Source organism: Balearica regulorum, chromosome 1, assembly GCF_011004875.1.
Source record: "Balearica regulorum gibbericeps isolate bBalReg1 chromosome 1, bBalReg1.pri, whole genome shotgun sequence".
NCBI lineage: Eukaryota > Metazoa > Chordata > Aves > Gruiformes > Gruidae > Balearica > Balearica regulorum.
Window position 1 is genome coordinate 134559450 of NC_046184.1, and position 27769 is coordinate 134587218.

At 41.0% G+C, this 27769-nt stretch overlaps 1 protein-coding gene and 1 long non-coding RNA gene across 5 annotated transcripts in view; both read left to right on the forward strand.

Annotated features, from left to right (window-relative positions):
• Window positions 1-7763: 7763 nt before the first annotated feature.
• Window positions 7764-27769, forward strand: part of LOC142605230 (uncharacterized) — a 168101-nt gene continuing 148095 nt past the window's right edge. The window contains exons 1-2 of the long non-coding RNA XR_012838954.1: window positions 7764-7939; window positions 8030-8179. This is a non-coding gene — a long non-coding RNA (uncharacterized LOC142605230). The remainder of the gene's footprint in view (window positions 7940-8029; window positions 8180-27769) is intronic.
• The window catches only part of AP1S2 (adaptor related protein complex 1 subunit sigma 2), a 31628-nt gene continuing 15569 nt past the window's right edge, over window positions 11711-27769 (forward strand). For 3 of the 4 annotated variants that reach the window (XM_075776243.1, XM_075776251.1, XM_075776259.1), the window contains exons 1-4: window positions 11715-11872; window positions 13297-13475; window positions 20973-21081; window positions 21995-22132. In XM_075776243.1, the coding sequence (XP_075632358.1) occupies window positions 13297-13475; window positions 20973-21081; window positions 21995-22132 (426 nt within the window). In that variant the 5' untranslated portion in view covers window positions 11715-11872. Of the gene's footprint in view, window positions 11873-13296; window positions 13476-20972; window positions 21082-21994; window positions 22133-27769 lie in introns of all 4 variants that reach the window. The other variant, XM_075776235.1, reaches the window with a different exon arrangement.

A 27769-nucleotide genomic window follows, 5' to 3' on the forward strand; every position in this document is an offset into this window, starting at 1 on the left:
AGCCCCAAAGCTTGCCCTGAGCCCCAGCCAGGCACGGCCCCTTGGCACGGCAGCATCCTTCCCTGCCGTCCCTTCCCTGGCCAGGTGCCGCTCACCCCAGTGGAGCAGGATGATTCAGTGCTCGGTGGAAGGTAAGCATAGATGCTGCCAAAGTCTCCTCCAGTGCGGTGATGTCTACGCTGGAGAATTATTCAGGGCTCTCAGCCAGTTTTTAGCCTGCACCCATCCATCATCCACTCCTCAGTCTGGTGATTTCAGTCAGGTGCTGCTTTAAGGCCCAAAACGGACTTAGCACCCATCTGTTTCTAGGACCAGGTGGATCTGCAGCAAGGGTGCAGGCAAGCCGGAGTGATGGTGGCCCTGCACCCCTGTCCCCCAGCCCTGTCCCCCCTGGCCGTGCCCAGGCTCCAGTCCCAGCACAGAGAGCGCCACTGGCTCCGTGCTCCACTGCAGATGAGCAGGTACAGAAACAATGAGGTGATGGGAGCATCAGTCACGCTGTGGCACGGAAATGCTCCCACGTTGGGCTAATGTGTAAGCTCAGAGTTGCTCACCTGAGGGAGGACCTCAGTGAAACGTACAGCATGCACGTACCCTGCAAGCACTGGATCTACACACGTGTGCACGCACACACACACACACACTTTGAGCTGCTGCTGAATGGAGGTTTCTGATGCCAGGCAGGCTGTGAGGTCAAGTCAGGCGGTGAAATGATGGTGGTGGTACCCTCTTCTCCGGACCATCTACAGTGACATTCCCGTTAACAAGTGATTACCCCGTTCCTTGCCACTTGCTAAAACAGGAACAGGAAAATCAGCTTCCTGGTAAATATTTACAAAGCGAGCATTTGTGTTTCCATTTTTAAATCACTGTTTGCTCATTATATTGCCTATACCTTTTATGGTGATATAATTGATGTTTTCTTCTATCTCCACTTCGGTATCACAAGTAGTTCCGTCTAGTTGCCTATAAAGACATAATCTTTCTTCTTGAATTTGTGAGTGAATTAGGTATCCAAGAGAGAGGAGCCCAGCTGAATTACACTGTTTCAGTGGGAGGTATACAAAAACTGTATATCCTGTATGACAACTCTAGGTGTGATATTCTTAGGTCTGAGACCTTCTTTTTAAGAAATTCAGCTGAGACCCCCATTTATTTATTTTATTTAGCAGTATTTTTTAACCAATATGTATCATAGGCATCCATTTGACTAGCCACTTTCATCTGTCAGCCATCACCTCATCTTAGCCAGCTTGGGTGTTGCATGAAAATAAAAGGTAATGTGGGAAAAAAACAGACTAGTTTAGTTCATCTGCTAAATACGCTCTCTTAAAAAGAGATAAACTGTGCCTACCTAGTAGCTCAGGTAGTGTCTGCATCTATAGCCTCTACAAGCTTTAATAACCAAGGTACAGCATGTACTTAGGAGACGAAGAAATGTTCTGAAAATGATCTTTTGTGCACGGAACTATCACTCAAAGCAGACATCCATGACAGAGAGACCAATGATCTCCAGGTTTTGACAACCATGCTGCTTTCCTGGTTTTGCACTTGCACCTACTTCCTTTTTTTTTTTTTTTTTTAAGCTATTTAGCTGTGTGATGAATTGTAATGGGAGTTGTTCTGGGTAACACAAGAAAGAGTGGGCTAAAGAAGGCGAGCTGCTACATAAATTGTGCTGTTTGTTACAGCTTTTAAGTTGCTTAAACAGTCATACCGATGAAATGTTGGCAACAATCTGCTACCAATATTTGTAAATAAATATAAACCAACCTAAACATTCCCCAGCTTGTTGCTCTGTTTCAGGCATGGGTCTCTTAGGGTTTTTGGGGGGTTTTGGGATTTTTGGGTTTTTTTTAAATCTACATGTAATTTACATGCAGACTTAATTTCTTCAGACTGTTTAGCTGCCTGGAGGTGATTTCACTACACTGTTCTTTGGTACCTCTCAATGCAAATTAGTCATGACTGAACAAAGAGGAAGGATGCCTAATTCTGATTATTCAGTGGCAAAGCAAGCTCTAAAACTGTAATTTCTTCATGGAAGACTGGGAAAAGAGATTAATTATAAGCTTTCTTTACATGAGTGTCTTCTGCAAATCTGAGTAAGTGGGACAAACCCATTCTACTTAGAGAAGGAAGAGATTTCATAGCATTTAGGAGTCCTACCCAAAGCTCAGCTGTGTTTGGCTGCTGAAGAAAACAGAAGTTTCTGCTATAGAAACAAGAGACAGAATTTTGAAAGTTTGAATCTTTAGCTTTGGCCTGTATTATACACAGCAGCTCTGGAACACTAATCATTTCAGAGCATCCTCTCCCATGCATGCTTTCTCTCTCACTTGTGATCATACAATATCACTTTTGTTTCCACAACAGTTGCTTACTGAAAAAAATAATATGAAAATTGTACTAGAAATCAGCTATCAGGTACTTCTTCAAGCATCTACCACAATAAATGTTACTTGTTGACTGTTGCTATCATTTTGCACCATAGTGCCCCAGGGAAATAAAAGCTGCTCACTCTCAGATCTGATTTCCTTTCTGACAGCTTTCTCTCTGCAACAAACAGTGCCTCTAAGTTAAGAGAGCTCAGAGGAAAACTCACATTTTGGGGAAAGCATTTAAAATATTATGAAGAAATGAAAGGACTTCTTGATAGCCAGATTTTCCTATTAGAGTGTTACTTTCTGATGACTAGTAGTTAAGTTTTACAACACGATTTTATAGCTCCTCCAACACATCAAGGACTAGTGCACATTTTAGACTTTTTTTTCTTTTGCTGATGCTCTGCATTGAGTTATTATCGCTTATTGAACATGACTTCTAAATAGATTGGTGAGATGTAATATAGTAGAAAAGTCTCTTGATTAATTTTTTTTTTTAACATTTAAGTATTCCTTTCCCACTAGAGAGATCAAATATGAGCATAGCTGTATTATTTTGCACAAACCAATGATCTTTTTTGCTTCCAGACAACTGCAATGCTTATGAAAGCTGCCAGGATGGATTAAAATCATTCATGAATTTGTAATAAGGGTCTTAGGTTCCATACAGCAAGTATTTTCCAGTAGAAAGGATACATTGCCAAAGGATTCATCCTTGTTAATAGCACACTCTGCAGTTTTGAAACACTGGCCTTTCAGACTTGAGCAAATAATTGAATGTCCTTTTGGCTTTGTTCCACTAATGACCCATTGGAATAGGGCAGAATGCTATAGTCAGAGAGTAAATGGGGTCTTCGTACTGGGACAGGCTTCTAACTGTATTTGATATGCTACTGTACAGACGGAAACAAAAAGTGAGGCTTGCACTTGAGGAATAAAGTGCTCAGGGGAAAAGGAGAAGCTACTTGGTTCTCTTGCAGGCATTTGTAACAAACATCAAGATTGGTATTAATGGAGTGTGAGTGGAAGTGTGTGTATGTATGCATGTGAAAGTACCAGAAGAAGCACTGGAACACGTATCAAAAAGAAAGGTATGCGAATGAAGAGAAAGAACAAACTGACTTAAAGCTAAGGATTCAAACAAGACAAAGAACAAGTCCAGAGCCAGAAAATACCCAAAGACAACAAGGCATTCATGACATTCATAAATTTGTGAAGGGTGAAACAAAATAGCGAGACAAAGTATCCCAAACACCATCCTCTCCTACAGAGTATAAAAAGCAAACCCAAAATCAGTTCATTTGCCAGTGAAGAAACCCAGAGGCACAATGAGGACTTAACAGACAGCATCCTTATCCTCTGTGTGATCACACACGTGATCTTGGCCAGACCATTTGAACACACACATTTTGGTGCTTCTGAATATGTGGGTGTGAAAACGTAAAGGGAGACAGTCAACTGTTTACAGAGATTTTGTTTATAAAAATCACATTCCCATTCCATAAGGTATCAGAGTGAGCTTTATTACACTCGTTTCCTATGTTGTTTTGATCTCTTCAAAATCCTTCAAAACCCAGAGATCCCAGGTACACACTCTTTCAACTGATGCCCACATCCCCCTAGCAAAGGTGTTTGCTGTAGTTGCTGTTTAGCAGCTTTAAGGCTGGATGAGGGTGGCACTGCAAAGATAGGCTTTACAAAGTAATGGCAATAGAGGGGGTCGAGACAGCTTGAACGAGAATCCACATGGATAAAATTTTCTCACATAAGGACAAAGCCATCACAAAATCTATGCATCTTTTAAATTCTTCTCAAGCCTTTAAAATTAGGGAGTAAATGGTTCACAGGCCTTTCGCTGCCACAGTTTCATCCTCTTTAAACACTTCAGCCAAAAAGAAAATGGCAATAAATGAAGGTCTTTCAGACTGTGTTGTCCCTTTATGGTAGCAGCAAGAACTAGGCAGATCACGTAATATATTTTCCTTACAACGACAGAGCAAGTTGTACTGACTTTTCCAGAAGGATTTGAAATGAAAGCTTAGCATAATACTGTAGGATCAATGTGGAAGCTTGGAAGATTTAGGAGTCTGATTATAACATGGAACATTTTAGTTTTGGGTTACCATTTCATATTCAGATTGGTTTCCAAGTTTCCATGAAAAGTTTCTGTCTGCTGTAAATTAGGACACATGCTATGCAAGCCTGTATCTTCTGTCCTGGTTACACAAAGCAACGTGCCAATCTGGGAAAGTCAGAAGTTGGAAACCGGATTATTTCCTTGGTACAAAAGGCAGTACCTTCTGAGCTATGTTAGACTAGGCTCCACACTCAGTCGGATCAAGAGGCTTTACAGGATCATCAGTCTGGCATGTCTCATCACAAGGACAGAAGAGGACATATATGCCTAAGTGAGGACTTCAGTGGATTTAGGGTCATCAAATTGCATTCCAGAAAACCTACACACTGCCTTGCTCTGAATGTGTCTGACTTCACACGTGTCCCATCCAGAGCTGTGCTCCGGTATATTAAAAAAAATACCTCATCTTGGGCAAAACTGAGCAGCTCCGCATAAGCCCGTCCAAGTAGTTCTTCACCTGAGGGGAAGGATCCAGTAAGTACGTACTGCTTAACCTGCAGCATCAGCCACTTCACAAACTGCAGCGGCAGCTACTGCTTTCATAGGAGTGCCAGAGGATGAGCAAGATATATGTGAGATGCTGTATTCAACTCCTTAAAGTACTGACGCAGTCTCAGAAATCCTAGCCTCCTCCCTTTCCTCTCTCCCCATCTCTCCCTTCCTCCCAGCAATTACCTTGTGAGGCTGAAAAGCCAGGTTACCTCACACACACCCGCTTCAGAAACCGTTCACTTCTTTGCTGCACTGTGGCACAGTCTGTAGCAGTGGAGCAGGAAGGAGCATTAGGAGTTGTGACAATTTCTTCAGAATTGTCTGCAGAGCAGCTCATTTCTTCACTTCTGGGGCCTCTGAACACTACTCCAACATAAGTAGTGAAAACCGAAAGATAAGAACATCACCTAAGTAAAAAGAGACAAACCTGCTGCTTGCTAGACCAACATACACAATGCTACCAGCTGGCTTGTGCGTGTCTTATTCAAATAGCTGCTGTGCCTTGCACAGGCTCAGGCTAAAGAACATGGTAAATAAGAGGAAGCCCTCACTGACTGGCAACTACCACATTCCCTTACCTCCTTTCTGCATATTCAGATACTTTCAAAAGCAGGTTTTTATTTTCTAAAGCAAATGACATGCGTAAGCCATGGCTTAGGTTCTGTAATTCTCATAACCAGGCTGGAAGACCACACTTCAGCTTCAAACTATTCCTTCAGCTCTGAAAATACAACTTCAAGGACAAACATCCATGATGCTCATTTTGTAGCTGTGCCTATCATCACACATGTGGCCTGACATCCATGTTCCCGAGGGAGAGCCATACATGACTGTTAGAAACCAACTGAAATTTAAAAGAATTTCAATGTTCAGAAGTCTCTCACAGGCAAACCTGTAACCCCTACACAGGAAAGACAGGCGGGTAAGGATTCCAGGCATGATCTGATGATTTACTAGCATCTAGCAATCAGGCTACTAGATTGCACTAAATAGTATTTCATCAAGAGAGAGAGCTCTACGTTAAAAAAAAGGAGCATAGCAATGAAAACAGTCATTTACAGTCTCACGTATACTTACTTTGGCTCCACAGAGATTAAGTGTTCTGCATGAATCACAGTGGTACATACACTGATAGTCTGGCCAAAGCTCAGAGAGTACATCAGGGAAGAGAATTGCATACAATAACGCAACATCCTGTTTGGAGGCTTAAGAGGCAAAAATCTAGCAGTAATCACTTCCAAGGCTAGTAACTCAGTTCTTATTGCCTTCATAATGACTCCACAGTTACTCAGTCAATGAAAATGGAGTCTGATATTGAGCATGAAGAAGATAAATTAACAATAAAATGAGTCTCACTCATACATTCACCGCTTACTTTAGTGGAGACCTGCAAGGATACAGTATGCATTTTTAAAGTATGTTGCCCTCCTCTTCAAGGTGCTGAGATGGCTGAAAGGGAGAGAGGAGCAAAGACTTTCTTTACTAAATACTGGGTTGCTTTCCTGAAGGGAAAAAAAAAAAAAAAGCAAGCTGTTAAAATTTAATGAACAAGTTTTCCATTGGAATTAATAAATATTTCATGTTATAGAGGCCTTTTGGTTTACCCATCATTTTGGCTAACAATAAAAACAGAACAAAATTCTTTTAGGGGCTTCAGATTTGACACTAACACCATGCATGAATTGCTAAATGCCAGGATGTTGGCCTTATTAATTTTGGTATAAGACAAACCTACTATATTCTAATTAATTAAAAAACCAACCAACCAAACCCCCACTTAACCAATCAATCAAACAAAAAACCTCAAGAATTGACACAAACCATACTAGGCAAACCCAAGCAAATTTTATCTTGTTTGATGCAAGCTTCCTTCCTCCCACCCTGACTCTCTCCCCAGCTCCAGGCAGTTCTCTTCTGTGTCTCAAGTTATGCTGGAAATAAGCTAGAGAGCAAACTCTTGGCTGTGGACCCCAAATGTCTTATGGTTAATGGATATATCCCCTGAAGACTTGCCTTACATCTAAAAAATAATACCTTGTAAAAAATAATACCTTGTAAAAAATAATACCTTGTAATACCAAGGATTTTACAACTATAGCAGTTGAAAAATCCATCTGAAATAAACCAGGGGGTTATCATTCATGGCTTGGAAACCAAAATACTGAGCTCATTCTTTAAAATCCATCTTGTCAAAGCTGGTTATAAGACAATAAACAAAGGCTAATGAACAGAAGACTCACTGTGTCATGTCTAAAATTAGGCTGCATGACAACTGCATTGTCACGGGTTTGCGTGGCAAGGTTTTGGTAGCAGGGCGGGGGGCAACATGGGTGTCTTCTGTGAAAATCTGCCAGAAGCTTCCCCCATGTCCAACAGAGCCAATGCCTGCTGGCTCCAAGACAGACCTGCTGCTGGCCAAGGCCAAGCCCATCAGCGATGGTGATAGTGCCTCTCGGGTAACATAGTTAACAAGTGGGAAAATATAGCACAACTGCAGCCAGAGAGAGGAGTGAGAAGATGTGGGAGGAACAGCCCTGCAGACACCAAAGTCAGTGCAGAAGGAGGGGCAGGAGGTGCTCCAGGCGCCGGAGCAGAGATCCCCCTGCAGCCTGTGGTGAAGACCATGGTGAGGCAGGCTGTCCCCCTGCAGCCCATGGAGGTTAATGGTGGAGCAGATATCCACCTGCAGCCCATGGAGGAAGGATGAGGGGGTGTAGAGATTCCACCTGCAGCCCGTGGAGGACCCCACACCGGAGCAGGTGGAGGCACCTGAAGGAGGCTGTGACCCTGTGGGAAGCCCACGCTGGAGCAAGCTCCTGGCAGGACCTGTGGCCCCGTGGAGAGAGGAGCCCACGCCAGAGCAGGTTTGCTGGCAGGACTTGTGACCCCGTGGGGGACCCCACGCTGGAGCAGTTTGCTCCTGAAGGTCTGCACCCCGTGGAGGAGACTCACGTTGGAGTAGCTTGTGAAGAACTGCAGTCTGTGGGAAGGACTCATGTTGGAGAGGGTGATGGAGGACTGTCTCCTGTGAGAGGGACTCCATGCTGGAGCAGGGGAACAATGAGAGGAGTCCTCCCCCTGAGGAGGAAGAAGCGGCAGAGACAATGTGTGATGAACTGACCATAACCCCCATTCCCCGTCCCCCTGTGCCGCTGAGGGGGGGAGAGTGAGAGAATTCAGAAGTGAAGTTGAGCCCAGGAATAAGGCAGGGGTGGGGGTGAAGGTGTTTTTAATACTTGGTTTTATTTTCTCATTATCCTACTCTGATTTGATTGGTAGTAAATTAAATTAATTATCCCCAATCGAGTCTGTTTTTCCCATGGCAGTAACTGGTGAGCGATCTCTCCCTGTCCTTACCTCGACCCAGGAGCCTTTTGTTATATTTTCTCTCCCCTGCCCAGCTGAGGAGGGCAGTGACAGAGCAGCTCTTGGGGGGAGCACCTGGCCTCCTGCCTGGGTCAGCCCACCACAGTGGAATACTCAAAGACCATCGCATTATTGTTTTAAGCATCATATGTATCTTTATTAATTTGATAATTACAGCTAGTTCAATATATTGTAAGTTCAATGGGTAAGTGACAGGATAATTTCTTACAGAAACAAACAATGGAGTAACTATAAAGAGGGGTAAATTAGTACAAATTGCAACACTGGAAAAAAGAAAAAAAAAAGCAAACAGCAAGTCTTCTGAAGTTCCTGAAAGAAACAGCACAAAGGACAGCATTACCTGTGTTTGTTACTGCCCTCCCAACAGAGGTACTCGATCCCAAAACCAAGAAACTCAGTTGTTTCTTGTATCCTCACCTGTACAGCCAAGAGCAGCCTCTCTGGCAATGCCCTGTGTGAGACCGAGCAAAGCACCAGCACAGTAAGAGAGATGGGAACGCGGAGCTGGGAATGGGAGAAGCGGGTGGGTGAAGTCAGGATTTAGATCATCTGAAATTGCCATGGAATTGCACCTTGAACTGCTTAAAATAAGCAGGCTCATTTTGAGAGAAATTAGTTAAAGAATGATAATGTGAATGGCAACCTGGGCAGGCTTGAGAAAATTGCATCCTCCGGCTGGAAGAGTGATGAGGAGGCAGGACAGGCTGAGGAAGACAGAAAGCTTCAGCTGAGACCTGGCTAGATGCAGTCCCCACCATGCCTGACACACCACTGGTCTCACATGCCTTATCATACCACCTGAAACTGCATATAGCAGAGTGATTCTGACCAGGAAGAGATTTAATTAAGAAACTCCAGGTTAAAGCCTGAAGAAATCCAGCCATGTATCAGAGAGGAGGGAGAAAAACAGTTGAACAATGCACTTGTATCAGTGGATGAAACCATAAAATGAGCAGGAAATCTGACCAAAAATTGAAACAAAGATACAAGATGGAAAAGAAGAAAAAAAAAAAAGAGAATCAGTGAAGCTTTGAGACTCTTTATGCCACCAAAATACATACATTTCTTGAACCACGTAGGTAGTTTGTCTGATTTCAATCAACTAAGCATTTGTAGAATGTGTGGTTTGATCCATATGCAGAAATACTTCACTGAGCTGGGAAGTGGCAAATTATAATACAGGTCTGGTGCGACTCCTTCAGAAATTCATTTCTGAGCTGCCATTACCATAATGATGCTAATATACTGGAAGTAGCTCCGATGAAGAGAAATAAAAGTTGGTTGCTGGCTTAAATGATGATTTAGAAGATCCACAAGCACCTGAAGTGTGCACGCACTCATAATGGAGAACTCGTGGGATACAGGATGCTAAATTCAAGAACAGCGAAGTGCAGATTAGGAAAGAGATCATTAATGAAAGCTACCTGAACGACAAGATATTTTAGACCATGGAACAGCCTCACAAGAAACCAGTGGAGCTGCAATGCATGGCAGCTACCGAGGACAAATTATACACTGGTCTAAAGGAAGACTATGAGATAAGGAGATCCACACACATCTGTTTCTGTGCTTGATGAAACGCAAGTTCAAATGAGAACAGGATGGCTGCTAAACAAACATTAAATATGACAGGAACAAGCCCCTACAACAATAGCTCTCACTTTCTACGTGACCTCTAATATTGTAATTTGCTTATCCATTCAGTTTGGTTTCATGCCCGCCTCCTTGTCCTCATGTCACTTTTCTCTTACAGTTATAACCTCCACTATAAAATGGGAAATATATTTGTAGTTTTCCTCAAGTACAATTGATTATAGCATTCCTTGAAATGCCAGAAAATTGCCTTTCCTTTCAGACCATCCATATTTTTACACAAAAGCATTTCCAACACCCGTTTTCTGCTGCCACAGCTGTTTTGTAGCCAGAAGAATAGACCTTTTTTTTAAGTGTTAATAACAAAAGTAATAAAAGCATGACACATCCCAAAGCGCTTGGAGCTCTAATGGAGAGCTATGGAGGGGAGCAGTCTTCTCCCCTAGTCCTGTCAATCACTGCGTTACACCGTTAAAGGATCAGCTGGTTAGTCATCTTTTCTCATTAGTGCCACCTTTAATGCTGGTGGGGGGATGAACACCGACGATGTAGAGAGCTTTAGGTGCCTAGAGGATTTTTTTCTAAGGTGCTCCAACTTTGTCTTGAAAAGACACGTCTCTGAATTTCTTTCAACTAAAATTCACCCATGTATTTTCAACCTACCTCCACTGGAACTAAAAAACCCCAATCAACTAAACCACAAAAAAACCCAAAAACAGACAACCAAACCCCAAATTAAGCTGTTTTGGCACGGAAAACCTCTTTAGCGGCACATGAATGAAAAAGCATAAAAACCAACTGCATTTACGAAACACAACACCGCTAAACACACGACGGCGGCTCATCCTCCGAGTCTAATTACCGCTCGCAATCAAAGTGACTTTGGGGAAGCAACCTCCGGGGAAGCAACCTCCGGGGAAGCGGGGTGCCGCCCGCCCCAGCCCGGCTCCCCGCGGCCGGTATCGAGCGCCCCCCTCACGGGCAGAGCCTACCGCCACCCGCTCCGCGCGCGCCTCTGTCTCCACCCCCCACTTCCCCTACCCCCCCCCCCCCCCAAAGGCGGGGCGCGCACGTGCTAGAAGGAAACACGGAGCGGCGCAGGCGCGGTCCGGACTCCCCTCCCTTGCCGCCCCCCGCCGGCTGGGGATGGGGAGAACTAAGGAGGAGTCTCAATCTCCGGGCGCCTGATTGACTGATGTCATTTCCCCAACTCCGTGCCTCGCCGGCCCATTGGCTGTTTGCGGACCGGTATTTGCATTGCCCTTTCTGGTTGGCTGTTGCCGCGCCTGCTGTTGCCCTATCCTAATTCGGGCCACGCGGATTAGGTTAACTCCGCCTCCTGTCCCAGTCCTTCCCACCGCCGCCGCAGCCAGCTCCTCCCTCGCCGCCTCGTCCTCCCTCTCATTGGTCAATACCGTGCTTCACTCCTCCCGCCCGCCGCCGCGCTGAGCTCTCCGATTGGCGCTGTGGCGCCCCCAGCCCCCGCCTCGCCACACTGCGCATGCGCTAATGTCACCCCCCCCCCCCCCCCCCCCCCCCCCCAATCACCAACCCCCCTCACCCCCCCCGACCCAGCCGCGAGCCGGCGAGCTAATAAAGTTTTGTGCGGAGAGGAAGGAGGGGAAACGGCGGCGCCTCCGGGCCCCGCCCCCTTCCTTCCCCGCCCCCCCCGCCCGGGAGCGGCGTCCGTGAGCCCGGCCCCGCCCCGCCCTGACCTGCCCAAGTTGGGGGTGGGGGGAAGGGGTGGCCGTTGAGGCGCGCGCGCGCTCGCGCCGGGCTCGAGCTGTCGGCATCTCCCCTCCCCTCAGTCCCGTTCGGCAGCCGCGGCGGCAGCAGCCTGGGTAGCGGTGCCGCGTCCTCCTTCTCCCCCCGGGGCACGGTGAGCACCGCCGCGTGGAGACGGCTTCGCCTCCCTCACCGCATCGGGATGCGGAGCCTGCCGTGGGGTGCGACGGGACGCGGGGGGTGTTCTCCCTGCCCCGGATTGCCGGACCCCTCCTCTGCAGCCTTCCCCGGGGAGCGGCCGTTAGTAGCCGAGGGAGAGGGCGGCCGGCGGCTCTCCCTCTTGCCCTCCCCCACCCCCCCCAACATACCACCACACTGTAGCGAGCGGGGCGCAGCCCCGGTGGCAGCGCTTCCCCCCGCTCCGCACCCCGGGCTGGGACGGGCGGCGGCTGCCCCTCGCCCGGCGGAAGAAGGGAGCGGGCGCTGCTCTCCTCACGGGTCAAGGCGGGCCCGCACCTCTGCGGCCGCCCCTCGTCCGCGCGGCCGGCGCGCGTCTCGGGTCGCCCGTGACCGCTCCCGCGTGGGGAGGAGCTGGGGCGGCAGCTCGGGGACGGCGGGGAGCCGGGAGGGTCGCCTGAAGGCAGGGGGACGCCACGGAGTATTGTGGCGGTGTCGACCGGAGCGGAGGGCGGCTGCGGGAGCGAAGGGCTGTCCCCACGGAGCGAGCGCCCCGGCACCGCCGGGCTTCGGAGCTGCTGCCGCCGCCGACTCTTGTCTGTGCTGCCTCTGGTCGGACTTGTCACCCGGGACTAGGCTGGGCTTTCTTATCGGGTTTCACGTCTGTCATACTGCCTGGGAAACTTCCTCAGCCCAATACAACTTTGGGGGGCGGGGGGGGAAGGCCTTTTCCGTTAATGTTACAGCTGCTGGAAAACACAGCCGACAAGTTCCTCTTAAAATATTATTGCAACATCACTCCTTTGGAGGAAGCGAGATCTGGAACATAGGACCGCAGGGAAAGCACTTAATCTCTACTCCTTTTGTGTAATGTGAGAAAAGACTAGGCTTTTCTGTGCCGTAGGACTCTCCATTGGGAGATTTAATGCCTTTTAAAGTATTCTGAGGCTTTTCAGAAAGATCTTAAGTGCAAATTGCTCCTGCTGTAAGGCTCTAATCCGGTGAATTGAAAATCAGTTTGGGTATTTGAGGAGGCGGCTGCGCTGTTTTTTTATCGTTTTCTGTACTAAACGCAAATGCAACCTTACCAGTGCCGAACATGGTTTGTCTGAAATTTGGGTGTATTTACTCGCTACCTGGTGGTTCTGATGCCCTTTTCTGAAACTTGTGTATCCTTTCTACTATCTTTGCTTTGACTGCCCTTGTTCACCGGAATCCTTTGTATTACTGGTACTTCAAATCTTGTGTAACATCTGCCACGGCTATAGAAATACATAATGTAGGTAGGGGTTTGGATGGCTATCTTGCTTCCTGTTTGGTTTTCCTCGCAGAAATCTTTTTAGAACTAAGAGACTGAGATTAATCCCCCTATTTTTTTCTTTCCTTCTTCTAATTCAACAGATGCAGTTTATGTTGCTTTTTAGTCGCCAGGGGAAACTGAGACTCCAGAAGTGGTATGTCCCATTATCTGACAAAGAAAAGAAGAAAATCACAAGGGAACTTGTTCAAACAGTATTAGCCCGCAAACCGAAAATGTGCAGCTTCCTGGAATGGAGAGACCTGAAGATTGTCTACAAAAGGTTGTTCTGTCTCACTAACCTCGTAATTGCCGTACATCACAAAGAGTGTAATAAGTAGCAAGAAAATAATGAAGGTTTTGGGTTTTTTTTTCCCTTTTTGTTGTTTTTTTTTATCCTTCCCTCTGCTGGTTGTGAAGAAGACTGACTTTTCCTTTGAATCTAATTTGATAACCAAGTAGGAATCATTCATGTGTGGAAAATCACTCATGCGTTTAGAAATGTGCTGAAGAAAAGAAATGAGGTTTCCTTCTACTTTCATAAGAAGTGGTGGTTCTTAGTTCTCTGTTAAGATTCACACAGTACATAAATCTTACATGTTTCGTATTTCTATGCCTTAATAGGTAATAAAGAAAAACTAAATTTTATAAACATTTACCTCCAGCATTGACTTAATAAATCACCTACAAATGTAACTTGCTTTTAAAGGCTCATAGAGATAAGGTACTCTGTTCTTTCAGAGTACCTACTCTGTTTTTTGTTGGTTTGGGTTTTTTTCTGGCTATGAATATGAAAAGACTTTTCTCCTAATTGAAGAAATCATGGCTAGCTTTCTTTTGGTGGAAGTACTATGTAATTGTCTTTACAATAGATTCATTTCTCAGTTGTTTCCTAACTTTTCTAGGAGTATCTGGCAAGCATTTTTTAGCTTCGTGTTGATCTTTAGAATGTATTTCAACATAGAAGTGTGAAAATAATTTTCTCTAACAAATAACAGTAATCCTCACCCTAATTTGGTAGGCTGCATCTCCTCCACCTAAAGCTGGTGCTACGAAACCTTATCTCCCTTCCCTAGTTAGTTATAAACTTCAGAAGATTTATGCATTCTTATTTTCTTTTTGAGATGGTAAATAATTTGTGCCCTGCAATAAATATTGTTGCATCCTCTCTGTAAGGAGGACAGAGAGAACTAGAGCAGAGACAAAGAGTTTGTAACTCTTTTCCAGTATACCAAATGGGTAGAATCGAAAAGGTTTAGGTGTTTTAAGTCCTGGTTTCATATGTACATCAATGCATGTAATGTCATGCACATGAATGTTACCAGTCTATTAATGCATATAGTTCTTTAATACAAGGAGGAGGGAAGAGGAGGAACAGTGTGTAAGGCTGTGCGTAAAGAAAGCATACACAGTTTTTAATTCTGCTTCTCTATTTCATCACAAAACTTCTTGTAGATACATGTAGACAAGCTTGCTCAAATTCTTTGTCTGTTCCCTTAAGCAATAATGCCTGCAAGTGCTGTCTTAGCTGGGCTTTTATGGGACTAGTTCAGAAAAATTAGGCATGAGTAGGCCAGTCTGTTCCCTTCCTTGCCCAGTCTGGAACAGGAATAGCTGTTCTGGATGTGAGTTGGTTCCAGACAGCTGTTTTCCCTCCCTGTTTATTGCTGTTAACAACTACTTACGTCCTTTTGTGTCTAGTGAACCGGTGGAAATTTGGGCGTGACTGTTTAAATTGCTGAAAGTTGTGGTGTTCATGCATCTCAGAGTGCTGTGGGTCCTACAGTCAAGGAGAATGAAGAGATTTTCTGTGAGATCTATCTAGACCATTTTCTACTGGATGTACACTGCAGTCCATCTGCTAGACTGCTGTTGTGCACAGCTGACTGCAGTGGCCTATTTCACTGTGCAAACCAATCCGGCACAATTGGCCTGTGAAATTTTGTTGAAGATATGCTTGTATCAAGCTAATGAACATCTCAAATCTTGTTCTACTTTAGCTTTTTTGGCAAGTTTCGTAAGGCTAAAGCATCACCAGGACTGGGTAGAAGAGGTGGTAGTTAAAATTCCTGTATCTGATGGCAATAACAGCTTTTAGGTTTGAGACAGACTTTTTCCAATCATCACACTGTAATTAAAGTTGATGAGTCACAACTAGTATGATTTCTTTGAAAAGGGAGATTTTGGGTCAAAAGTAGATAATCCCAAGAAGACAACCATAATAGTTGAAGTCTAATACTTTCTGAAAGGTGGGTGGCTAAAAGAGCAACACACCTGCAGCAACTTTGGTTTGTGAAATTGCAAAAGGTGCTCCCACTTGCCAGCAGACAAAAGGCTCTTGAGTATCTCTACTAATATCTGTTCTTGTCTGATCTATTATTGGGAAGGATCTCTACCTCAGGATGCAAATGTTTTTCAATATAAGCTATAAAAGTATGTACATAGTGCAATACACACATGCAACATGCACAATAGCTATTATGAGTCTTAAATTGCTCAAACTGATGTGCTATTCTTGTTTTTGGAGTGTATTTACTGTCAACATTTCAGGTGTAAGAGAGAATTGACCTAGATACTGCGACTCAAAGAATGGTTGGCATTATTAGAAGCATACTCAAGGGTCTCATTGATGAGCCTTTTTTGCAAGAACAGAATGAACTCAAATGCAAAATTGGCAAGCCAGTAGCTTTTGCTGCCTTCTAATACTTATCCTGATATTTATTAGGAAAGCTGGACTATTTTGATTAACCTCTTTAGCTCTGTAGAATTTTATCCTTATGTGATACTTTCTGAATGGAACTTCAAAGAAAATAGAAGTAAATGTCTTTATTCACACACATACAGATGAGTTTTAACTTTTATTTTCCTTGGTTTCATACATGTAGCATTGATAATGGAAAGTTACTGTTGCCTTAATTTTTTTCTTTAGAGCTACAAAACATAGGTGGAAAGGTGCACTGTTTTTGACATGGTTAATGAATTGACATGTATGTATTGTGTAGTCAGTTTGGAAGAGGGTTTTTCAGGCTGGTAGACATTAGAAGATTGAAAAAAGATGTGAACTCACTTAAAGAGACAAATAGAGATTGGAAGTGACTTGCTGGAAAAAAGAAATTCAAATATGGGAAGCCAACAACAATTGCACTTTATGAAAATAGAGAGGGAGTCATCTGCAGACAACTAATAAGAAACTTAGCAAACACAATTAATGATCACTCGTCATGTTTTGTCATTTTAGAAACTGTAGTAGTATTGGAGTGTATAGGGTAGAAGTTTATGCAGCTTTCCCCTTGTGACAGAGAAATGTGTTAACATTTAACATTTCTAATTTTACTTAAAGGAACTTAGGATGTGATTTCCTCATGCACACACTTTTTGCCCTTGAAGATTTCAGCTGTTCACTATTTAGCTTCTGGCTGTACTAGTTATTTTCCTTGTGTAGTATATTGCAGTCAAAATCAGAAATTGCAGAATAACTGATTTTTTTGTAAATTTTACTTTGTTAGCATTTGGTTAACTGAGATCATGAGACTTGATTATTGTTGATTGGTAATTGGATTAAGGATTGTGACTTTGCTTTTATATGTTAATTTGGAACTGTATTTGCAGTATAAAGTTATAAAGCTGTCAGCTTGTGCTGTCCTTAATGTTGTGGCAATTATCTTATTGTTTAACATAAAATAACCATAACATAGGTTGTGTTAAACACTTATGGAAAAATAAGTTTTAAAACTTTTTTTACCCTCACCTTGACTGAAAGAAACAACAAAGAGCACATTCTGCAAATAGTGTGCCTTTTGGGCTCAAAATACTTTGAGCTAAGGTGGAGTCCCACGGCTAGTGGTATGTGCCTAGAAGTTGACATGATCCCTATGTTTCTTTATGTAGGTCTTAACTACCAGTTTTATCTGTTAAAAATGTTACTGTGGTGTTGATTAGGTGGCTCTGTAAAACTGAATGCAGTGAATTAGGTACTTAAGTTTGGTTGTTTTAACTTGATCAGGTCTTCTTTGTACAGGCTTCTAGTTTGTGTGGCACTAGGAGGACCTCAGCATCAAAAAAGCAGCAGCTTTTTCTTAGAGGATTACCAGTAACAGGCTTATGTTCATTTCTAAAACTGCTGGGGGGTATAACGTTGCTGAAATGAGAAACTTTAAAAAAAATGCTGATCTTGGTTAGTGTTGTTATTGTTGATTTCTGTGTCTTTGAATAATGACTGATCTGGCTGTCCTAGAGTCTCAGAACTTCTTGTTTTATTAAAGAAATGTGTAAGTTTCATGGAGGAGGAAAAAAACCTTTTGCCAAGAACAACTTTAGTGGTCCCATTTTTCCCTGGGTCAGCTATGGTAGACTATCACCAAATCCTAGATTCTTGGGCTCCCTTAAGCACCTATCTGCCTCTTTAAGACAGCTTGGTTGTCATTTGCAGTTAAGCTCTGTTCCTGCCGAACTCTGTAGGCTTTACATTTCTGCAGTTAGAATTTACACGCAATGTGACATAGATGCCAACAGTCTTATGGCTTGCAGCTTTATCTGGTGACAAACTTCCAGGGATGACTTCAAGCAGGTGTTCTCTTGTTTAGTAGAACACCACTGAACTGGTGCATTTGCAGGTTATGCTCTGTCCACAGTGATTTGATCCCCGAGCAGAATTAATTATTGAACCTGGCTGCAAGCAGAGGAGTAGTGGAGACTTCTGCTGAAGCATAGCCTGCCAATTGTGAGGCTTCCTGCTGCTGAACTAGTGCAACTGTTGTGAGAGGGGGAGATCCATGAATTTCTGTTTCCTTCCACAAAAAACCTACTAAAGTTATCTACCTGAAGGCAGGAATTTGTATGAGTATTTATACTTCCTGTGTTTCCTTTTTGTTCTATTCAATATTCCATTCTTAAATTATTTTTCCAAACTGTGTTTTTTTGTGTGTCTGTTTTTTGGTCCCCTTTCTGACAAGTGAAGGATGTTTGTCATAAAGAGTTTCCCTAAATGAGTGTAAGAAGCTGACTTGGGGCTGAGGATTCTGTTACTAATACCTACTGAGGAATGCCCCCCACAATTGCAATAGGAATAAAAAGAGCAGAATGTTTCTTCCAGACTGCACTACATTTGCTTTTGTGTGATATGGCGTACTTTACTATCAGCATTTGCCTTTTCATTGGGTGCATATAAAAGACGGGTTTCTGTCAGGCTCATTGGGAGGAAACAACACTTTGCAGAGCAGAAATCTTTCAGTCCCAGTGCAATAATCTACTTGTCTTTGTATGGACACTTTCCATGTAAACTTCTGCACTTGGCAAAACCTCTAGTTTATCTGTTGTAGACTGTGTGGATGCTTTTTTTCTGAAGCCCTGGCCTGCCAATAAATTAATTCCTTTGAGAATTTGGGTCTGAAGAAAGGTGTACCTTTGCGGTATGCTCATACCCTTTGCAATGATGGCTGACTTGTGTATACTTTTTCACTATTTGCCATGTAGGCTTATTGAATCTGCATTTGTTTTCTTTTGTCGAGTAGTGATCCATTAGTTATGGTTGTTAGTTAAAAAAATATTTTGAAAAATATTGTCTGCATATAATGATAGATACCCTGGCCTCCATTTTGTGTTAAGATGCCCATTGAGTAGTTTTTGTTTCTCAGTATTCTTTCTCCAAAACTGCAGTTGGCAGAGCTTAAATGTTTAGTCTGCTTACTAGCTGCCAAATAAAGTCTTTCAAAAGTATGTTAGGTTTTCTTTTAAATGAGGACACTGAGAACAGACCACTTTCCAGGAAAGTGTTTTGTTAGGTAGTCTCCCTCTCTCTCTCCCTTCCTCCCCCACCCCCTCTTTTTTTAGGGGTATTTGCATAAAATAGTTCTGTGCATCAAGAGACCCTTAAGCAATAGGGAAGCACTAAAGGACTGTCCCATGTGGATAAATTCCAAATATTTGAGTCAAATTTGATTTGATAAGGTCTGCTGGTATGTGATTCAACTTGTGTTTGAGCACTGTAAGGGAACAGTTTAGCTACACTTGATCATAATCAGTGCTGCTCATCTGAATAGGAAGAAAGCTTTGTTTAGATGGATTTGGTCTGTGTGCTGGTAATTAATGTAAATGTCAGCTAATATGCCAAAGCTCTTTTTTCTACAATGAAATACGATAACATGCAGTTTGACTTCTAAATTCCTCAGTAGGTTTGAAAAAATGTTTTTTCTTTACAGTATCACTTTCCAATACTTTTTTAGTTTTGTCTAAAACATGCCTTATACAGATTGAATCTTGCAAGCTACTACAATGACTGTAAATGTCCTTGAAGAATTAGTGAGACACAAACACAACAGTGTAAAATGAAAAGAACTGTGCTCAGATAGAACGTTTCATGAGCTGACAAGTCACCATGGTGAAGAGATGAAAGAGCAAGGGAATTAAAGTGCTTCAACGGAGCTGTCTTCCTCTCTTCCCCCCCATCATGTTTTGTGGTAGGATGGAAAGAAGTTGTAGGCAGTAATTTTTTTCTATAAGAGTTTAAAACTTTTGAATAAAAGTTATTCTGATTAGTTGTTCACGATGAAGCCATAGCAGTTTGACTCAGCTAGAGCAGAGTGAGTGTGTGTGTATGTGTGAGACTTTCAGGTCATACATGATGCTAGCTAAGTGGCTGGGAGACAAATTTGAACATACTACGAAACACAACTTCGTTTTCTAGCCAAAAATCCTGACTGTTTCTTTGAGGCTTACAAAATCTGAGCTGATAAAATGTGTAACATTTAAAAGCTGTGTTTCTTTGTATGGGGAACAAATATGCATCTTAAACTTGGCATTCACATCGGAATGACTTATTTTTAAATAGGGCTGGCTACTCAGAGTGCTTAATGTGGCCAGTTGTCCTCTCTAAGCAGGAAAACAAAAGCTGTTTCTGGTCCATGTAAATTATCAGATACAACAGGTGTTCCTTTAAATTTAATTTGTACCATGTGTATGGCATATGGTTTTGGCACTTCAGAAAAGACTAAATGGGTTTTTCAGCTTTCATTCCTGTTGTGGTTTTGCATCATGATGATGATCATCTTTTTTAAACATGAACAAGTGTATGGTAGCATACAGTAGAATCAGATGGTCTTTTTGTTAAAGTGGAACTCAAGATTATATCTGAAGTAAAGAATTCCCTGTCTTCCAAGGTGGAAGTACATTGCTAGAAACTAGTCAATGGCCTCTCATTAGTCTGATACCAGAACAGTTGGTAGTGATTGAGTTGTTGACTTAATAGCAATTGGGATATATGACATTAGTGTTAGTTTTGGAGTTTTTTGGGCATTTGTTAAATTCTCTACAAAGACCAAATCCTAATTGCTAATTCAAATTATCTTTCCCAAGGCATTTTCTGTAGTTTTTAATATCTCTGTGTAGCTTGTGTGATAGAAATTTAAGATTGAATCTGTTGATTAGTATACCGGTGTTTGGATGTTACAGATAGTAGAGAAAATATCTTGTCTCAGAACTCTGCCAAGAGGCCAAAAAACCAAATACATTTCCTTTTCCAGCCACTTCTTAGCCTAATTTAATTCTGTCAGCTAAAGGATGGTAAAGACTTGAAGTCTTGCTTGACTCGAGGCAGATCCCTATTGTACATGCATATGTCTGCTGGTCTTTCAGTCATTCTTTGCTAGAACTTGCATGGCTGTTGATTTAGAGTAACAGTACGGTAAACTTGAGTATGAAGGACTCCTGAGAACATAATGCATTTCAAGTGCATTCATTTTGCTGGTGTTCTTATGCTAACATCAAGATTATTTTGTTATTACAGATACGCAAGCCTCTATTTCTGCTGTGCTATTGAAGATCAAGACAATGAATTAATAACTCTGGAAATAATTCATCGCTATGTAGAACTTCTTGACAAGTATTTTGGCAGTGTGAGTTAGTAATTTCTTTTTAATTTTTATAGATTCACGGTCTCTTTGTATCGTCTCATTTTGTTTTATGCCCACAGCACTTTTAAAAAACATGATAAACTAGCTGTTGAAAATGTGTATCTAACATATTTTATGTTGCTTGCTTGGCCAAACTAAACTGATAGTTGCCTATATAACTGTTAAAATATGCAAAATTAAATTACTGATTTGGGAGAAGAACTGTTATTAATCTGGTGTTAATTGCCTGTATTTATTTTTGTAGTAGTCTCACTTAAGGTCAGATAAAATCTTACCCTTAGGTTTCTATCCAAGCACCCAGCTTTCATCTCCCTGGCATTGCTCTACTGCATAAGCACTTCTTAGATTTGCTTCCCAAGGAGGCACTTGGTTGTGAAACTAGCAGGAGATGTAAGGAAAGAAAAGGCAGACATCTGCTTACCCGGATAGCAAACACAAACAACTATAGTAATGTACGTTAGCAGTTTTAGAAAAAACGCTGCACATCCTTCTTCCTTCCTAGTTCTTCTGACTGGGAAATGCACAGGATGAATAAGAAATTTGAGATTATTGTGTTCTCAAATTTTTCTGTAAGATTGCGTGATGTGCCTTTGGATACTGCAGGCAAGAAGAGAACTTTTATTAGGGGTATGGTTTTGCCTCATGAAGAGCCACATCAGACTGACAGTTGTGAATTGATCCCTTTCTAACAATGAAAACACTTTATTTTTCGTTCTTTTTTTTTTTCCCTCAAAGGACTGATTTCCCCACACACACACTTCTTAAAAGGTTATAGTTTGAGTGTAACATCTTGATTCGAAGTTTAGTGAAGGTGTGAACAAGTTAAGTTTTGAGAGGCTGTACCTCCATAGATAGTATCCTCTCATTTTGCAGTAATGCTTGATGTTCTTTTTAGGTATGTGAACTTGATATCATCTTCAATTTTGAAAAAGCGTATTTCATTCTGGATGAGTTCCTTTTAGGAGGGGAAGTTCAGGAGACTTCCAAGAAAAATGTTCTCAAAGCCATTGAGCAGGCAGATCTTTTACAGGAGGTAAGCAAATTCAAATTCTCTGGCCAAAGTATTAGCATGGTAGGCTGTGACTAGAAAAAGCTGCTATTTCTCTAAGCTTGTAGAAGGTGCTTTTTAGCATGCTTAGCATGTAGTTTCTAGTTAGTTGTCCTAAGTGTGCAATATGATGTTGTCTGCTCTTTTCATTTTGTCTGGCATATGTATATTGTAACCTACTGAGATTTTGTGTTTTGCTAGAAATGCAAGTGGCTGTTTTATGTGTGTATCTAGATGGTTATAGTTCATGCTGCTTTTACTTTTGTTCACGTGTCTTTCATTTCTTCTTTTTATTAATTGACCATTAGTTTTTTGTCATACCTGATGCATGTTCACTTCTTTACTGTTTCATTGCTGAAATCCAGAAGCTAGACTCTCTTCTTTGAGACTCATTCAGGTATAGTTCTTCTTCTAAAGACCTGCCTTTCTGCTCTAGGTTGCTTGCTTTGGCACATTTCTGTCTTTTAAATTGACAAAGCAGTAATAGTAGTGCCATAGAAACATACAGAGTGAAGTATAAGAACATCTGTTTTTTCACTTTGAATGCTTTTGTTGTTCATTACTAATTTTGAATCTCTACCATTTTTCTTTGGAAAACGTTTGATGAGAAGGGGTTCAATGGTATAGAAAAACTTAGTATAATTTCCCCATGTTTCTCCAGCCTATGCTGAGGGGTTTTTGTGTGTGTGGTGTTGTTGGGTTTGGGGTTTTTGGTGTTTTTGGTTTTTTTTACTTAATTGCTGTAGTCTTGAAGTCAGTGTTAAATTGCTTGAATGTCTAAATGGAAGTCTCAAAATTCTGGTATGCTGAGGGAATCGTCAGTCTTGTAAGTCAGTGGAACATAGGGATGATGAGCCTTAATTTTTTTTAAATGTGCTGAGGTTCGCTGGTAAGAGTGTACATAAATGTGAGCTCCTCTGTCTTGTCCCCTCATGTGAGCTTTCAATTTGTCATTTCGTCCTGTGAGTTAATTGCTTAATTGTCATGTAAGCATTTTGTGTTCCACTTGGTATTAATAGAATAGGGAAACACATCATGTTCTTTACCCTTGTGTTTGTAATCCTTTCAGAGTACAGGCAAATCCACAACACATTAAAGTTCTTGTCTAACAGCAGCTAGCTAGTGTTGAACAAGGTCAGCCATTACACACAGATTTGCTACCCTGTTTTTCTAGGAAGGAAATACATACACTTATTTACTGCTTGTGTTCTGATGGAGTTTTTGCTGAGCCATTCTTTACTCTTAGAAATAATTATCTCAACCAGAAGTCCTGTTGCATTTTACAAAGAGGGGAAAAAATAATCCGTTTATTCTCTTAACATTGTTTGCTGTTCTTTATATGAAAACAGATGTAATAGATTAGTTATCTATTCCAGTCTGTCTCATGGAGGTGCACAGTTAATTATATGTAAAGTAGAATTACTGTATTTTTTCTCATTCTCACTAGTTTTGAATTTTATTTTCACCATCTTCTTAGGGCTTTTCTAAAGCAAAAATGCATTCTACCTAAATGCATTCTAAAGCAAAAATGCATTAATTACTGATTTTCTGTGCAAGCAATTAGCATTTCTTTTTACACTTAATATAATTTCAAGTTAAAATTTTTATAGAAAAGGAAATATCACATTTTCAATGGTAGACTTTTTCATTGCCCTGATAGCTTTACTTTGCTCTTCCTTTCCTCATTTCTATGAGATTTTCTGTTCTGTCAAGGTTTATTAAATCTTTTCTGATTAAATTTAAATGTAACAGTTTATCACAGCACCACTGTAGTTTTATGTTTGATTTTTGTTTTTCATTCTTAGTTATACTTGATCAATGGTCAATATAATATAAAACTACTCCTTAATCTGATTTTTAGTTTTTAAACCCCATAAAGGTCTGAGTTCATATTTAAATTGAGCTTCCAATAAAGTTAGACTCTTTCTGCAGAGGTTTGTTTTTGTATCAATTGCTGCTATGTGCATGCTGAGTTTGATGAAGAGGGTTGTTAAAATAATAGTTTGTCACAACTGGAGACTTGGGTACTTTCAGTTAATTTCTGCTTCCCAGAGTATTTCAAAGCTACTGGAATAAAATGTGGTTTGATTCCAAATGCAGACCATTTCTAGCAGGGTTGTTGTGTATTTGTTTTTGACCGTGTCGCATTCTAATTATGTGCAACAAAAGGACTTTCATTTGGCCCTGAATACTCATGTTGCCTAATTAAAAAATTACTAATCAGTGTTGAATACACAACATTATTAATTAGTAATGCTAAGTACATTAATGTATGAAACACCTTAAAGATTAAAAGCTGTATGGAATACTTACACAAAGGAAAACCATTACAAATATATTAAGTGGCTATTTGCATGATGTTAAAATATGCAGAGGCATAAAATGCTGAATAGTGAATTAGTTCTTAATAGCCTTGCCTACTTGTATTTTCTGTGGCAGTTTTCCAGGAGTTCTCTGAGCACCTGCTTCAGTTTGTTTTGTGGTGCTGTGCAGTCCACTTAGTAACTGCTAGAGTTCGTGTGACTGAAACCATATTTTTTAAGTATTTCACCTTCACTTTCTTGTTATCTCTTCAATAATGTGCTCAGTTCACATATTCATTCCCTGCCCACCTGTGTCCCCCCATTTATTACCACCTGATAACTTACCAATAGTCAGCTGTCAATACTGGCTGTTATCCATATGAATGATAGTAAAAACTAATTATTCCAGTGGTTCCATGCTTCATTGTAAATCTATTGCTAGAAATACTTCTTTTCAAAAGAATGCTGTCACATGTCTTGTTTGATAATTTTATATATTGTTTGCTATAGAAATTTTAGATCTCTAACTAGTGATTACAAAGACATGCATTTCTGAAAAAGTGGGTTTTTTGCTTGTGGAAGCAACTGAATTATACTGAGAAGAAAATTAGCAGATGCAGTATGTTGTTGCATGACTTCTATACATGTGGTGTGTGGACCAGCTAAAAGATAATCCTGTGCATGATTTCATGATACTTAATTTTTTAATGCATGAAACTAGCAACAAAATATGCTCTATGGAAAAGAGAGGATCTGATTTTTTTCACTTAAAAGTTTAATTGCTGTGTTTTTATTTGATGGTGCGTGTAAGTTCATGGTCATTCACTGTGCTAAAACACTAAAATCAAGGAGTTTATAATTCTCATATCTAAAATGGGCAGTTATGTATATATTTAAAAGCAAAACCATACAGACTTGCTCATCTTCTGAAGAAAGTTCCTAAGCATTGGCTTTGAATGAAAATTCTTTTTGTTATTCATACTATGCATTCTACTTTTATGAAAAAGTATTTTAGAAATTATCCCCCTTCTGTCCACCACTATTCTTTTGTAGGGTGTGTATGTATTCTTTTAGTAGTTGATTGCAGAACATATAAAATATTTTAAAATATATTTTTTGAAGTGGTGTCAATAAAAAGGCTAGTGGATCTGTCAACAAACTACACTTGTTTGTTTGCATCGCTATTTCAGTAGCAATCAAAAATCTAAAAGCTAGGTGAATATTTTTTCTTAGGCTCTCACAGTTTGGCCTCATGTCATTCCACATGAAGAATAATAGATACAGTATCAATGAACCTTATTTCCTTTGCTATTTCAAGTCCTTACCTCACCCTGTATTCAGAAGAGTGCTTAAATTGTTCATGTCAGCTGACTTGTGCTAAAAAGCTTAAGCTTTTTATTTTACAATGAGCATCTTTTGGAAAAAAAAAAATTAGTGAATTTCCTACATATGACATGAAATTTTTTTTCTTGGGGATGAAATATGCTAATTGGAAACCGTAGGCTTGAAGGTATGCATAATAGTGGAGAGATGGTATTAGGTTGTCGTTGAGATATGACAAAATAAAGGGATATTAGCATTAGCAATGACAAAAGAAAATCCCTGATACTTAAGCCTGGAGTGGGTGGGAGTATAAGGTTTTTTGTCTGGTTTAGGAAGCAACCTTTGTAAGCACCTGTTTCTTACTAGTCTCCTGAGAAACTTGTAATAATTAATGCAATTAATTCAGTCTTCCCTTAATGTTAGCTCTTAAATATAGACTGCTGAAATAGACTGCCTTCCTAAGTTGGCAGTGATGTTATTTTCCTTGGCTATACCTGTATTCCTCTCAGTGTGAAACAGGAATGAATAATAAAATCTTTATTATAATGGGGATCTGACTGCCTTGATTGCAGTGTGTTCTTCATTTGTAACTTCTGTCTTGATTTCAGGTAGTCAGCTTGGCTGGTCAGTTTAAGACTACAGTTCTTAAGACATGTATGTACTTGATTTTAGGCACAGCTAATGATCTGTAATTACGGTTTAGCAGATCTCTGTGGGGAGCTGTGAGAGTTACCATGAATGAGAAAGGGATATGTTGTTAGTTCATTATTTAAGGATTAGGAAGTAGCTATGATCTTTGGGATTGGGAATCCCTCCCAGTTTGTAGAAGGTAGGTAAGTTGTGGTAGTGTTTTGGTAGCTGACACTTTTGTAAAATGCATTTCAGACTTCAGTCTCAGCAGGATGTTGGATAGGTAGCAGGAAAGAGGTTATAATGCAGTTAGATTGTTTTTTGGTTTAAGTGTGAAGGGTCTACCTTGTCCATTTATATTGAAGGTATACATCGATCAATTGTTTATGGAGTTGGTTCTAGGCATTATTTTAAGAACCTGGAATGAAACCATTTCTAGGTTTATGTGATAGGTCAAGTTTATATATAAGCAGAATAAATAAATGCAATTTGGGAATGTGTGTTCAACATAATTACTTCCTTTGAGGTATTACATGTTTCTTAATTGTGCTCTTAAAATGTAGGTGCTTTTTAAGTAATAGGTAAGGAAATGCATGTGTGTGGAAATGGCTTTTGTAAGATACTGTGAGTGTGCGAGGTAGGTGTTGTCTGTCCCCCAATCTTGGGAATAAAAAGTTGAATTGCTTGTTCTTAAAGACTAGCATAGTTTGTCACAAAATATATTACTCAAAACAAAGATAAAGCATATTGGGCCTAACTGAAGAAGTCAGTTGTTTTTGTGTTCATTTTCCCACATCAATTGAACAGATGGATTTGTACCTTGTCTTAGCAAAACTTACTTATTGTTATGAGTTATTCTTGTGGTCATAAAAATTACACCATTTCTTAAATTCAGTGTTGGCCGGATGGTGATCAAGGAGATACTCAAGTTACAAACTGTTTGTGTGGAACTGTGCAAGTGTGGTATTTCCAAACATGTCACTTAAAGTTCCAAGCCTTGTCATGCTATATCATCTATTCTTTGTGTATGTTTTGTGTTAATTACTTTGCTCTTTGTAGCATTCTGTTCAAGTAAAAAGTGACTTAAACTCTTCGTAGAACTGCACTTCTGACTTTACATATATGTTTATGGTTGTCTTGCTTGTCATTGACTGTACTATAGACTACTGAGTTTACAAAAACTGCCAGCAGTTTTTTAAGAAGTGATATTTTCATAAATACCTAATACAAATTCAGCTGAACTTTAGATTGAATGAACTGTGAGAATACACATAATCAAGAATCATAAGAACATCACTTCTCTTTGGAACAAACCTCTAAGATAACTATTTGTAAATTAAATAATAGCAGAAGGGTCTGTAAACCT